The 12,215-nt window shown below is 36.3% G+C and overlaps 1 protein-coding gene across 1 annotated transcript in view; it reads right to left on the minus strand.

Moving 5' to 3' along the window:
• The window catches only part of TLL1 (tolloid like 1), a 124,722-nt gene that overhangs the window by 69,523 nt on the left and 42,984 nt on the right, over positions 1 to 12,215 (minus strand). Inside the window, exon 2 of the mRNA XM_058024962.1 lies at positions 249 to 359. Coding sequence (XP_057880945.1) covers positions 249 to 359 — 111 coding nt within the window. The remainder of the gene's footprint in view (positions 1 to 248; positions 360 to 12,215) is intronic.

Here is a 12,215-nt window from a genome sequence, read left to right on the forward strand (position 1 = left end):
TCTAATCTTCCTACAAGTTTCTGTTCCTCAACTCAACAAGACATTTTTAAACAGAAATGCTGGAATAAAATTGAATGTTTTGCTTCTCTTTTCCCTAATGTGAATCTATAGCTTTTGTTTAACAACTTTTATAAGTGTAAACTAAAGTTATCCAAGACATTATACTGACTTTGCACATTTAAAACAGAAATTGTCTTCAGAATTAACTAACAGGAAAAATAAATTAAAACAAGTTTGAAATAGCATACCTGTGTTATGGCCAAGTCTTTCGTTGGAGTGCTGCGTAAGGTCAATCGTCCTGTCAATTTGAAAGATTTTTAAGTCTTCATCATCTAAGGCAATATCTCCCCAAAAGACAGCTTTAAATAAAAAAGAGCTCAATTTAATTAAAGAATAATTGGACAATAAAGCCAATCTGAAGAATATAATGCCATGTTTACAACTTTTGGAGGAAAGTATATGACAGATATATATTTACAGCACATATATTTCCTTACTGATCTACAGTTTTATGCAGAGAAAATAAGAAAACTACCTAGTAAAAGACTAATAACTTATTCCAGAATCTTCGTCTATTTGATTTCATTGTACATTACCTAAATGCAGTAACAAATCTAGAGTTATTCTACAAATAATTTTTTAGCATGTAGTTTCCTCTAAGTACAAAAAAGTATAAAAGACCCTGAGATGTCAATATTTGAACTATGAAGTAAAATATATAAATTTCTGACAGAACCTTTGCATTTCCTAACATCTTTCTAAAAACAGTAATTATCGAAGGAGTTTTTATTATGCTTAAATTGCTTTCTATATTAAATTATGTTTTTCTCAGATCATTAAATATGTTTTCTGTTAAACTGAGAAAAGAAAAACCCTAAAACCCTTTATTTTTTATTCTCCCCTCAATTTATTTGTATGTTTTCCTTTTGTAGTTAATCTCACAATTAGGATGCTTTCAAATTCTTTACTTTTCAAAGCTCCAATCTCTTTTTAACTTTCCTTTGGCCTTTTTGGTGGATTTCTTCTTCCCTCTTTTCTTTTTCTTTCAGGTTTTTTCTTTTTCACTTCTTCATAGATAACTCATCTTCCCTAAGTTGCCTCTACAACTCAGTGGACCATGATACAATCCCACTTCCAGGAATTCGGGATCTATAACCTCAAACTTTCATCTCTGCCTATTTCTGCAGAGATTTTATCCTGAGATCTCCCTGCCAATTTAAACTTAGCATTAAAGCTGAACTCAACAGCCATATTCTCAACTACTGGGAATGAAGACAACAGAGCTTGTACCAATTAACAAAAGTGGTTGTTTATCATCTTTATCCAAATTCCTCCTTTTCCTGTTCCCTCAGAGTCACAAACCCCTGGATTCAATCTCGGTTTCACCTTCAACTCCTTTCCTTCTTTCCCCCATCGAGGGAGACATCAGTAACTGCTTGGTTGTTTGTTACACAGTTCTACAGAAAACTTTCTTTGCTTCTACAGAAATAAACCGTAGTCCAAAGTCCAGCTATTACCAAATCAACCTCTCTAGTCTTCCTCCATTCACACTGATCCTAAACATTGTTGTTAAATTTCTTCTTCCCTGTTTGCTGTTTATATCACACTTTAAAGACCACTCATCAGACAATATTCTCATCACAGTAGTTTCATATTGCTGCAAAAGTTACCCATTTCTCAGAATAAGATGCTCACATTTATTGGTGTTGAATTAAACCCACTTTAAAAAAATAGTTTTTACTTAAGCAAAAAGATTGGTATTTTAAACAAGTCCAAGGTATTGTGTTGCCTCCTCCAGTTTACATGATTTTTCCTGAACAAAAGGCAACTATGAGAAATTATGTTCACTGACTTTACCTTGCCTTGTAAAGTACCTACAAAAAACATCCCCAGACCATCTGTACAGTGCTAATAATGAAATTATTAGTGAAATTAAAAATGAACCTTTCAATTCACAGCAAAACCAACATTTTATGTTTCCTCCAAATATTAATATTTCTACACACATAATTTTTTTACACAAGATAATGGTTCTTTGAAACCACAAGCACTTGAGACAATTACTGAAACTGTTCAGTCTAGCACATTGTGAAACACCGTCCTTCCAAGGGTCACTGTTCTCATGCTCACGTTGGACATCCTTCCTCTAGCTAACCTGTTCTCACCAGTGATGGTTTTATCATCACATCCATCAAGACACAAAGCCAGTGACAGCTCAAGATGTTTGTGTCTCTTTTCCCTTAAGCTCCTTGGAAAAAAAATCTCAAGTTATCAGGGTTTTGAACAGTGAAAGAAGAAACTCAGTAGTCTCCATCTGTTTGAGCTAAATATTATTTACTTTTATAAACATCTTCCGGAGTTTTCTGTTGAATGCCATTCATAATGAGGACCTCTGTATAAGCACATGGACAGATTGCAAACTTGAACAATCAGAACAAAGTTGTAAAAAGAAGAAACTATTAACATTTCTGTCTATAGAGACAGAAGTTGCCCCAGCAGAAGTCATACAGATTGCCCACACCAAACTCAATGAAGTGCTAAAGCTTTAAAGCTTAGTAGCAAGGCCACTTTTCTTTCCTGGTGATATTGAGTTAACAAAAGGAAGATTCCAAATTAACAAAGGATGATGCAAAAGATAGCCCGCTGATAGAAATGCATTAGCAGAAATCACTTTGGTTTCTGTATGTAATACTGATGTAGAAATAGGAAAACCCAAGGCAAATCAAACTTCCTACTAACAATAAAGTAGAAAAAGGAAAATATCTGCCCTTGTCCTGGTGATGCATCTTTATCACTTTTACCACTTCACTGTGGTAACATTCACTTAAAGATGAAAACTCAAATACAAATACTAATTTGTGTGAATTTGCCTGACATAAAATCATCGAATTTGTGTGTACATATGTAAAATATAGTGTTCAGGCAGTGTGGAGTAACTTTGTTGCCTTAGAAAGGAAAAGAAAGCTATTTTTGTTAAGCATCTGGTGCATTATCTTATTTTTGATTAGTAACCAAGAACCAGGTTGAGTTTACCAGTAATATAACCACAGTAATAGAATAATAAGTCCTGATACAAGTGTCACGTAAGCACAAACAAATATGTGACCAATAGCAGACACATACTAAAGAAATATGAGTAACCACTAAGATCAGAAATAGGTAAGATTATTTGATTAAAATACAATGGAAAGTTTGGAACTTTCTTCAGGCCACTGGCTCATTTTACTCAAGGCAATTCTGTTTTGCAGAGGGCAATAAACATGCCAAAACACAGAAACCTTGATAAAAAGACCTTGTGACTTTAGCAACAATTTAATAAGTGTCACTTCATTTTTCCTGAATTACACCTCTGATCTTCTAAATTAATTTAACTTTACCTAGCAAAAGAAACAACAGTTTACTGGAGGTTCTTTAATTTCAATGTAGTCCAAGCAAACATCAACTGAAACAAAAAGGGAGCTGTTAATTGTTTTTTAAAATTTCACCTTCTTTCCAACTAAAGGCCTGCACTGAATATTAATTCTGCCCTTCAGAGCCTAAAGCACAACCCCAACAGAATTATCAAAAAGGTTTAAAAATTATCCTCCATAACTATTAAAAATATCCTTTAATTTTTGGGAATGCCAGTTTAAGTGTCAAAATACTGTGTAACAAGAGAAGACCATAGTTTTATCTCCTGCCTTAAAGCTTTTATGGCCTGAAACCATCTGAAGAAGTCACTCTGTATACTTCATCATGTCACAAACCAATGTTAACGTTACAGAAAGCAACCAGGGGATTGTTTGGGTATGCAAGGCATGATGTTAAAGGCTTTGCTAAGAGCATGTTAGGATTAAGAGCTTTAGTAGCTCCCTCTAAGGAACTTCTGACAGACTTGATCAGTTCAGCTGTTCAGTCCTTATTCACACATATTTAATTAATATGTTTCATCTGGAAAATTAACAAGAATCTGATAATCAATTGACTAAGCAAGGAAATAAAACTGAAACAAATGGATAGAAAAACTTTTAAAGTGATCCAAACAGAACTTAATGTACCTCTACTTATTTAAGGCTATGTAATATTATCTCTTATCCTACCTATTTATTCAGTGATCACAAAAACTTGATATTACAGGTGGCTTTTGTGTTTATTTTGAAAATGCAAGACTACCAATGAACTTAAGAAATATCTGTTGAATATCTGAGACAGTATTAATTGCAGAGAAAAAATATTCCAAATAGCTTTTATTATATAAAGGTTCTTAAGAAAAAGGTAAATGGACCTTTTTGTCCAGCACTTGATAAAGACAATACTCTATCATGCCAGGTAGTTTTTGGTTTTGTTTTCTATTTTCATATGTTTTATATGGCCCCAACATGATGCACCTAAACAAATTCAACAGCAAAAATACACGCAGCAGTTTCTGAAAGGTGGACAAAACCTGGTTATGCAGTAAATACATGTTTTCCTGCAACAGTGGAGAAGGATTTTTGTGGAGCTGTTAAAATAGAGAAGACACTTAACCAGCAGATGCAGTTCTGCTCTGCTTTCACACAACTCAAAAGCTCTCAGTTAAACAGCACTTTCTAAAAGGTCTTATAAAGACAAAAACACTGCCACAAAAGCAGACAAGTTTGCAACCTGTAGCCAATTAGCTCACCAGCACTAAACAAACAGGAAAATAAGTAGGTTGTATAATTTTCAAAAAAGAGAGTTGGACTATATTATGTTTATAGATGTACACACATGGTATGAGTCAATGAGCATATACAGTGACAACAAAAGCATCTTTCACAACTTTCAAGATGTCTGGAAGAAAGGAATTATTTGCTAAATACCATAGGGCTGCAATATGTAGTAGGATGGCTCATTCTAGGAATTGAAATATCAATTAACACGTAAGTCTGCAAACTATAGACAGGAGTATGTTCTTATAACTGCAATAAAATATTTATCTCCTTTAAGCATCACAATTCCTCCTACAATTTTGCTTTTTAAAACTCAAATCATAAGCAGCCATTTTTAAATAAAATATATTCCTGCTAGCATTCATACCAATATTAGTAACAACACAAAATGCAAGTAAGTTGGGATTGCTGGTGTTTGTCCCTACAGCACAGCAGCACAGTCAGAGAAAACCAACTTGACCTTGGGGTAGGTCAGGAGCACTCAGCTAGCCAGCAGAGACCAACACCACCCAGAAACCATTCCCAGGGCCTGATTTGCTCTGATGACTCCTCAGGCTAGAAACATGTTCAACTGAGACCTTCCCAAACTGAGATGTAAACTGAGATCTTTTCCTATGAGTAGACAGAATTTTGACAGAGGGATTACTCCTATACTGAGAGGATACCAATGAAAGGATTAAGGCAATACTAGAAGACATTTCAAAAGCAAAGCCTCAAATTTTGGTATGCTACTGGGAGGGCAAAGCACAAAGAGTTTGTGCTTCACCCCCATTGCAGCAGCTGCCAAGAACGGACAACAAAAATATTAAATAAACAGAAAACTGCAAGGCATAACAAGGAAATCTGAAGAGCTCCTTTAACATCCTTAAAGGTGATATGCCCAACACAAAGCAAAGCCTGCCCAGTAATTCATGCAGTAGGAGGTGTCAGAAAATGTGCTGGACAGCTTCAGGGCAGATATTCATCTAAATCCACATGCACAGCAGCTCTAATTAGCAGACTCTTCTATAGCTGAGTCATTGAGCACTTCCCTGTACCAACACAGCTATGAGCACTATGTTCTGTCTTGGTGAGTCACTCTATTCCATACAATCCATTCACAACTTACATAACTGCCTCTAAATCTGAACAGAAAATGGAATGATTAAAGCTAAATAAGTAAACACAATTTTACCTCATTACAAGGACAGCAACATACACTACCATAACTAACCTTATTCTGTATTATCATTGTCTTCAAGTCATTTCAGTATTTGCAAGATTTTCAGATGCAATACACTTCTTTTTTTAGAAATTATCTAACTGAGAACAAGACAGGGCAAATAAACAGCAAAAATCTTGTGCACAACCATGAGCATAACACAGCACACCATACTGTGTGCTGTGCTATCATTGTTCATCACAAGTGCTACCTTCAGCTGTAACTGTGCAATAAATTTCCACATTGCCATACAGAGCCCACAAAACTTTCAAGTGAAAGTTAATTTAATCAATTGTTAAATAATTATCAATTTGCCCTTTTATTGGACAAAAGTATGTCAGAGAAGGGAAGTTAAGTGAAACTTTAACAGCATAAAATAAAAGACCAAGGTAGCCTATTGTCAAAGACACATCAAAAATTAGCTATTTTGTGATTTTCAGCGTGCAGCATTTCCAAATCTGAACAACTCTAAGCAATTGTCACTGAAATAATAGATATATACTGAAATAACTTATATACTTGAAAAGGTCACATAGGCACACCTGAAAAGGGATGTAACACTTCTGACAGGCTGCTTCCATGTTTCCACATAAATTACATAAAATAGCAAGTTCATCAACACTCATAACCAATTCTATTTTTCAAACGCACAATTAGAAAACAATTTTCCCTAAGCAATGTATCATTTCCACTTCTATCAGAAAACAAAATTATGATGATTGAATACTTTAAACATCTCCAGACTGCACACCAGTTGGAAATTCATTCCTGCATACTTTTAAATGTGGCATCCCTTGACAACAGCTCACACGGACACACAAAGCTATCCAGAAATCAGCTAGCTTGTATGTGGTAATGATGTAGCCTCAGAATAACGAATTTTAATGCAATTTACTAGCATCTTTTATGGCACTATTTCCATGTTGACAGCATTACCTGCAACTCACCAATGTCTCACGTCATCCACCCCTAGAAATCTTCCCAGTGCTCCCCATGGACAACACTTCTGGCTTCCTTCCTTCCTTCGACCATGTGTTCAGATTTATAAGTAAGATATTGGCAAGACAACCTCCCGATTGGGATATTCAGGCACAATATACTTCTCTTAGAAATCATTAAAACAAGGCAGGGCAACTAACAGGGAAATAACTCTCTATTGCTGCTCCCAAGTTACACTTAGGAGCCCCATCTGAGGTATGCAGCATTTCAGTACAGCCATTCCACACTATTTCTAGGAAGTGACTGCCAAACTGACGTGACTAGGACAGAAAAATAGCCAGACAGAACCTGACTGGGGACACAAAAACAGCTGTAGAGCCAAAGGCAGGAGAAGAGAAATAATTGCTGGAGAGCCATGCACCATGTCACAGAGTGAACTCGTTCCAGACAGCCCTTCCAGGAGCACGGCAGTCACATCACAGGGCGGCTGGGCCGCGTGCTGATTCTTCAAAGCAGGAAACTCCTCTGATATAAAGCAACACTCATGAGGAAAATGGAATAACTATGACACCCTTCTCTTTTGGTAAGCGAAGTAGAACCTTCAGTTCCCAAAAGAGACACTTGTAGAGCTTGATCTTTTTGAAAGGAGACGCTAATTTGTTAAATATGTGTCTTCATAGCACATATTTATCTCAATTTACAGATATTCATTTACTCTGAGCTAATTCCAGTTTTTATTTAGTTCCTAATTTCAAAATAGTGATTTTTTTCAAATCCATTTTCCTTCTGCTTTTTTTTTTTTGTGACAATTTTCATATTTCTTTAAAGATAGTAAAATAAAAATAAAATCTTCAAAAAAGCAAAGACAATTCTGACAGAAATTGCAATCTTAGGTAAAAGGACAAGCTTTACTCCTGAATTTACTGCAGTGTGTTTTGAGGACAGGCTCTTCAATATTGCAACAGCTACTCTGTGAAAGGTTTTGTTCTTGGTTAAGCTGCTCAGCCTGGCAAGCTTCCTGACTTTCAGTAACTATTTTCTTTTTTTGTGTGAGATCATCATCAACACCACATGTGCTACTTTGTAGCTGGTAAAATCGATTCCTCATAGAATGGGGTAACCACTGAACTGAAGGCAGAGGACACTGCTCAGCAAACAGTAAAGGTGCCTGCACACTGCTGGCAAAACAAGCAGCTACACAGAGAACTTTATTCACCACTCATAACTGCCTCTGGCCAGATATTGGCAAAACAAAGCTGCAGAGAAATCATCTCAAGGACGCCCACTTATCCATCCTACTATTAATATGTCTTATTATAATTCTCTACTATTTCAAGTTTTTAGTATGCAGAAACAGTTAGAAGCTTAAGAAAATGTAAATTGAAACATGAGGCTTTCTTCAGAGTGGTTATTAACCACTTTGAAAGGAAAGCCATAGCAAGAAACCAGTGACTCCTGGGAAGATCCATGAGTGCCAAAAATATAGGGCAATCACAGATAATGTTTGTTACCACAGCAAAGGCTGAATTGCTTTATGTGAAACCATATGCAAGAAAACCATCATTTCCTGGCCCTGTTACTCCTTCTGCCACTGAACAGCAGAGTAGAGAAAACAATTCTCCATCTTTCTGGGAAAGTTGCTCATCACCCCTAGCAGAAACCATTGCAGCAATATTAGCTGAACTTCAATTTAGTGATAACTCTCTGTGAGTTCTGGCATAGGAAAAGAAGCTGACAGGTCATGAGGGTTTTTTGCTGTTCCCAGACACCTGCAAATGCTGAGTTCTTCTGCTATAGCTAGCTTTCTTAAGGAGGCTAGAAAAATACACCAGGGGCAAATTCAGATCTGTATTATCACAACAGTCACAATTACCCCAGATAGTCCTGTGTGACCACTATGATGCTGTAACATTCACCTTCATTTTACTTTGAAACTTCATTACCTTGGACAGCCTTAGGGTAAAGACCTACAAAATTAATTATATGGCTATGCTTTCTTACAACAGAAAAAAAAATCGATGAGGCAAAATTATTAAAGTGAAATCTTTTTTTAAAATATTGGAAACTCAAAATATTTAAGACTGGAAAGAAAAAATTCTAATTTCTTCGGAAATTAAGAACAGATTTTAATTATTTCAGTTACTTAGAGAATAGGGAAATGGATAACTTCAGAAATAAGCCATATATAGATGAATGGAGAAAAATCCTTGTTGGAAAGAAAGTTGTCGGTCTGAGTGTGCCACCTACATGAAACAGCTGTTAGGGCTGAGACAGACACAGCAGCTGCACAAGGCCTCCCCAAAGATGCAAGTCTTAGACATTTTCATTCAAACACCAAGAAAACAGAATATCAGCACCAAACCAAGTGAATTACAAGCTAACAGATAATGCATGGCACAAGTCAAAAGAATAGTTAAGTAGCTAAAAAGATAGAGGTAAAACCTTTTATATGCTTTTCCAACCTGCAGACTTTAGAAAAGAAAAAAGGTAGCATCCAAAGCATTCCATGGAATTGAGGTATTATTGAATTGTAATGATTTCAGATAATAAAATCTCTTTCAAAGATGAAGAAAAAAATTAATAAAACATTTATACATTAATAGACTAATGCTGGTATGGGCAAATCAGTTTGATCTCAACTTCAATTTAACATCCCAGCATTTCAGTGACAGTAATCACAAAATTAAGTAAAAAAATTATTGTTTCTGAGAAGACGAAGGATTAAATTTTTATACACTACAGGAGAGTAGTGGCTTCCTGGTCATACACCTTTGTAAGCATATTTCCCTGGGGGCTTTCTTGATCCACAACACCCAGGCAAGTCAGATATGAATGGTTCCCCCTGAAGGAATCCTGGTACAAGAGCAGCACTATCATGGCCAAAACCAGCAGAGCACAAGCATTGCACAGCAACCCTGAGGGGGAAGCAGCAGCAAGGATCTAGGGAGAGGAAACATAATAAAAAAAATTTAAAAAGGAATAACTACTTAGATAAGCTATCTGGCTCTAGCAATACCAGTCTTCAAGAAATTCCACAACCATAACATCTTTCCTCTAGTGCTATAAGTAGTTACTATGGAGTAGAAGGGGATAAGGAACTCAGGAATTAGGGAGAGAACTCTCCTAGTAATATTGTTCTGCTATGACAATAAGAAGCCACAGCAACACTTTCTTTATAACTTGGCATTAGAGCATAAGAAGCATGTCACAATAATGTTACAATAAAGCAGCACTGATATACGTGGAAACCCTCCCCTTCTCTACCTTGCCCTCATCTATGGGAAATGAAAAAAATGTTCATTTTCTCACAGACAGAAAACCCCAAGTAGGCTAAAGTAGTACCTTGAAAACAGAAAATCCTGAATAATCATTCAATGCAACCAAAGATTTATACAGAAAGCCAAATGGCACAGAAAGGAAAGTGCATATCTAAGGGATTATCTGGCATTTAGGATCAAGGTTGTCAACATACCACATGAAATAAATATTGCTCCATTTGCATCATTTTATATTTAAACATGGAGAATTATTAAACTGTATATAAATAAACCCCTATTATAGGTTTCAGAAGTGATTTTCATTATCAGCTGCAGCTTCCTGTTTCCATCATTTTTGTCTGAACCTCACTTAAGTCATTCCATCTCATATTTTAGCACATCATTCTGTGACTTGGCTCTGTAAAAAAGACAAGGAAAGAAATAGCTAAATAGCTCTTAATGCTGCTTTTTTTGGCAGTGATCCAGTGCTTAATACAGTCAGTTCTGGGTATTGGACCAAGGCAATTCTACATTTCTGTCTTCATATTCAGTAGTTGTCTCCTACCACATTTTTTTTCTTACCAGAGTACAAATTTTAGTCAACAAAGCTAAAAAGTTGAAGGCTGATTCCTTAACTCTGTATCATCCAATTCATGTAATCGTTTAATATAGAAATGATGAGTCTCATGCATCACAACTATTTTCCTTGCTTGCCTCTGAATACTGTTTCCTCCCTCTCCCTCCCCCCCTTTGTAATTTAAGTGGTTGGGTTTTATTTTCCCATGGAGACTCTGTACAGCTGCTGATTATTTTTTGGACACAGCAAGTAAAAGAGAAAGTGAAAAATGAGCCTCAGAGTTAGTGAAGTGACAGTAAATGTACAGTGGAAAAGTATTGATGTTGTCCAATGCCTAATACCAAGTTATTAAGTAAATTTAATATTTGATACATCTGATTCTTACATAGCTTATTATTCTGAGCAATTTTAGCCATGAGAATACTTGAGACAGAACTTATTCCATCATTGTAATATTTTGCCTCTTGATGGCAACAATGAAACCTCATTTCATCTTTGCATTTATTTGTTTGCTCTTGAAAAGCACTATCCAGCATAACTACTAAAAGCTTTTTAAAATCCTTGTTTCTAACCAGAAAAGAGTATTAGCTTTCTGCAAGTACTCTGCTGCAAGCCAGCAGAATCCCCACCCCGCTCAGGAGAGGATTATGGCACTGAGTCCACACTTACTCATTTCCTAGTTTTTGGCACAGTGGTAATTCAAGTGTCATCCACAGAACTCAAGCGGGGGAGGCAGGGGAGAGAACAACAAAAAACACACAACTTCAGCTTTCTCCTGTGCCTATAATTTCTTTGCAAGACTGTATTTATCCCCAGACTTGTGAGGTTGCAACCACTATTGCCACCTCCAGGCTGCCACAAATTGATTAGGTTAAATTGTGCAAATTTGCAGTGGGATTTTCATAAGGACTTACAGTTTCCTGCTTGTTTGTAGCTGATTATCAGGCTGATGCATCACAAGCAAAATGAAATCAATCCTCTGGTGAGAAACACCTGAGTCCCATGAATCTAAATACAGATGATTCTGTGGTGTAAAATGGTAGCTATGTGAAGGTTCAAAAATTTCACAAATCTTAAAAGAAAGCACACAGTTATACCTTGGTTAGGCTATTTCCAAAAAGTCAGCCTTTTGTTGATCCTCATTTTATAGGGCATTTTAGCTTGCCTGTCAAACTGAACACCAAAGGGCCAATTCAAATAACAGATCCTGTCTGGCTCTCCATGTCAATTATTCTTCTCTTCTTGCCTTCATTAAGGCACTGCAGCTCCTCATGCACTGCTCACCAGCAGATTTCTCATGCTCCTTTCTAATAGCAGCCCATATGTTAGCAGGAACAGCGTCCCAGGGTCCATTTGCCATCCCACTCGCAGACACTGCTTCTCCCCTCTCAGCTACAGCAGCCTTAATTGCAGCTGCTGTTTGCACGAATACAGAGAAGAAGAATACTAAGTATTTAAAAACTTTTAATGGATTTATTTCTTAATTAATAAAGCCGTTACTGCCTAAATTATTTTCAGAGGGTTTTCAGATGTATTTTTACAATTCAGCAGCTGAAACAAAGTACATGAGC

Source organism: Melospiza georgiana, chromosome 5 (assembly GCF_028018845.1).
Source record: "Melospiza georgiana isolate bMelGeo1 chromosome 5, bMelGeo1.pri, whole genome shotgun sequence".
NCBI classification, from domain to species: Eukaryota; Metazoa; Chordata; class Aves; order Passeriformes; family Passerellidae; genus Melospiza; species Melospiza georgiana.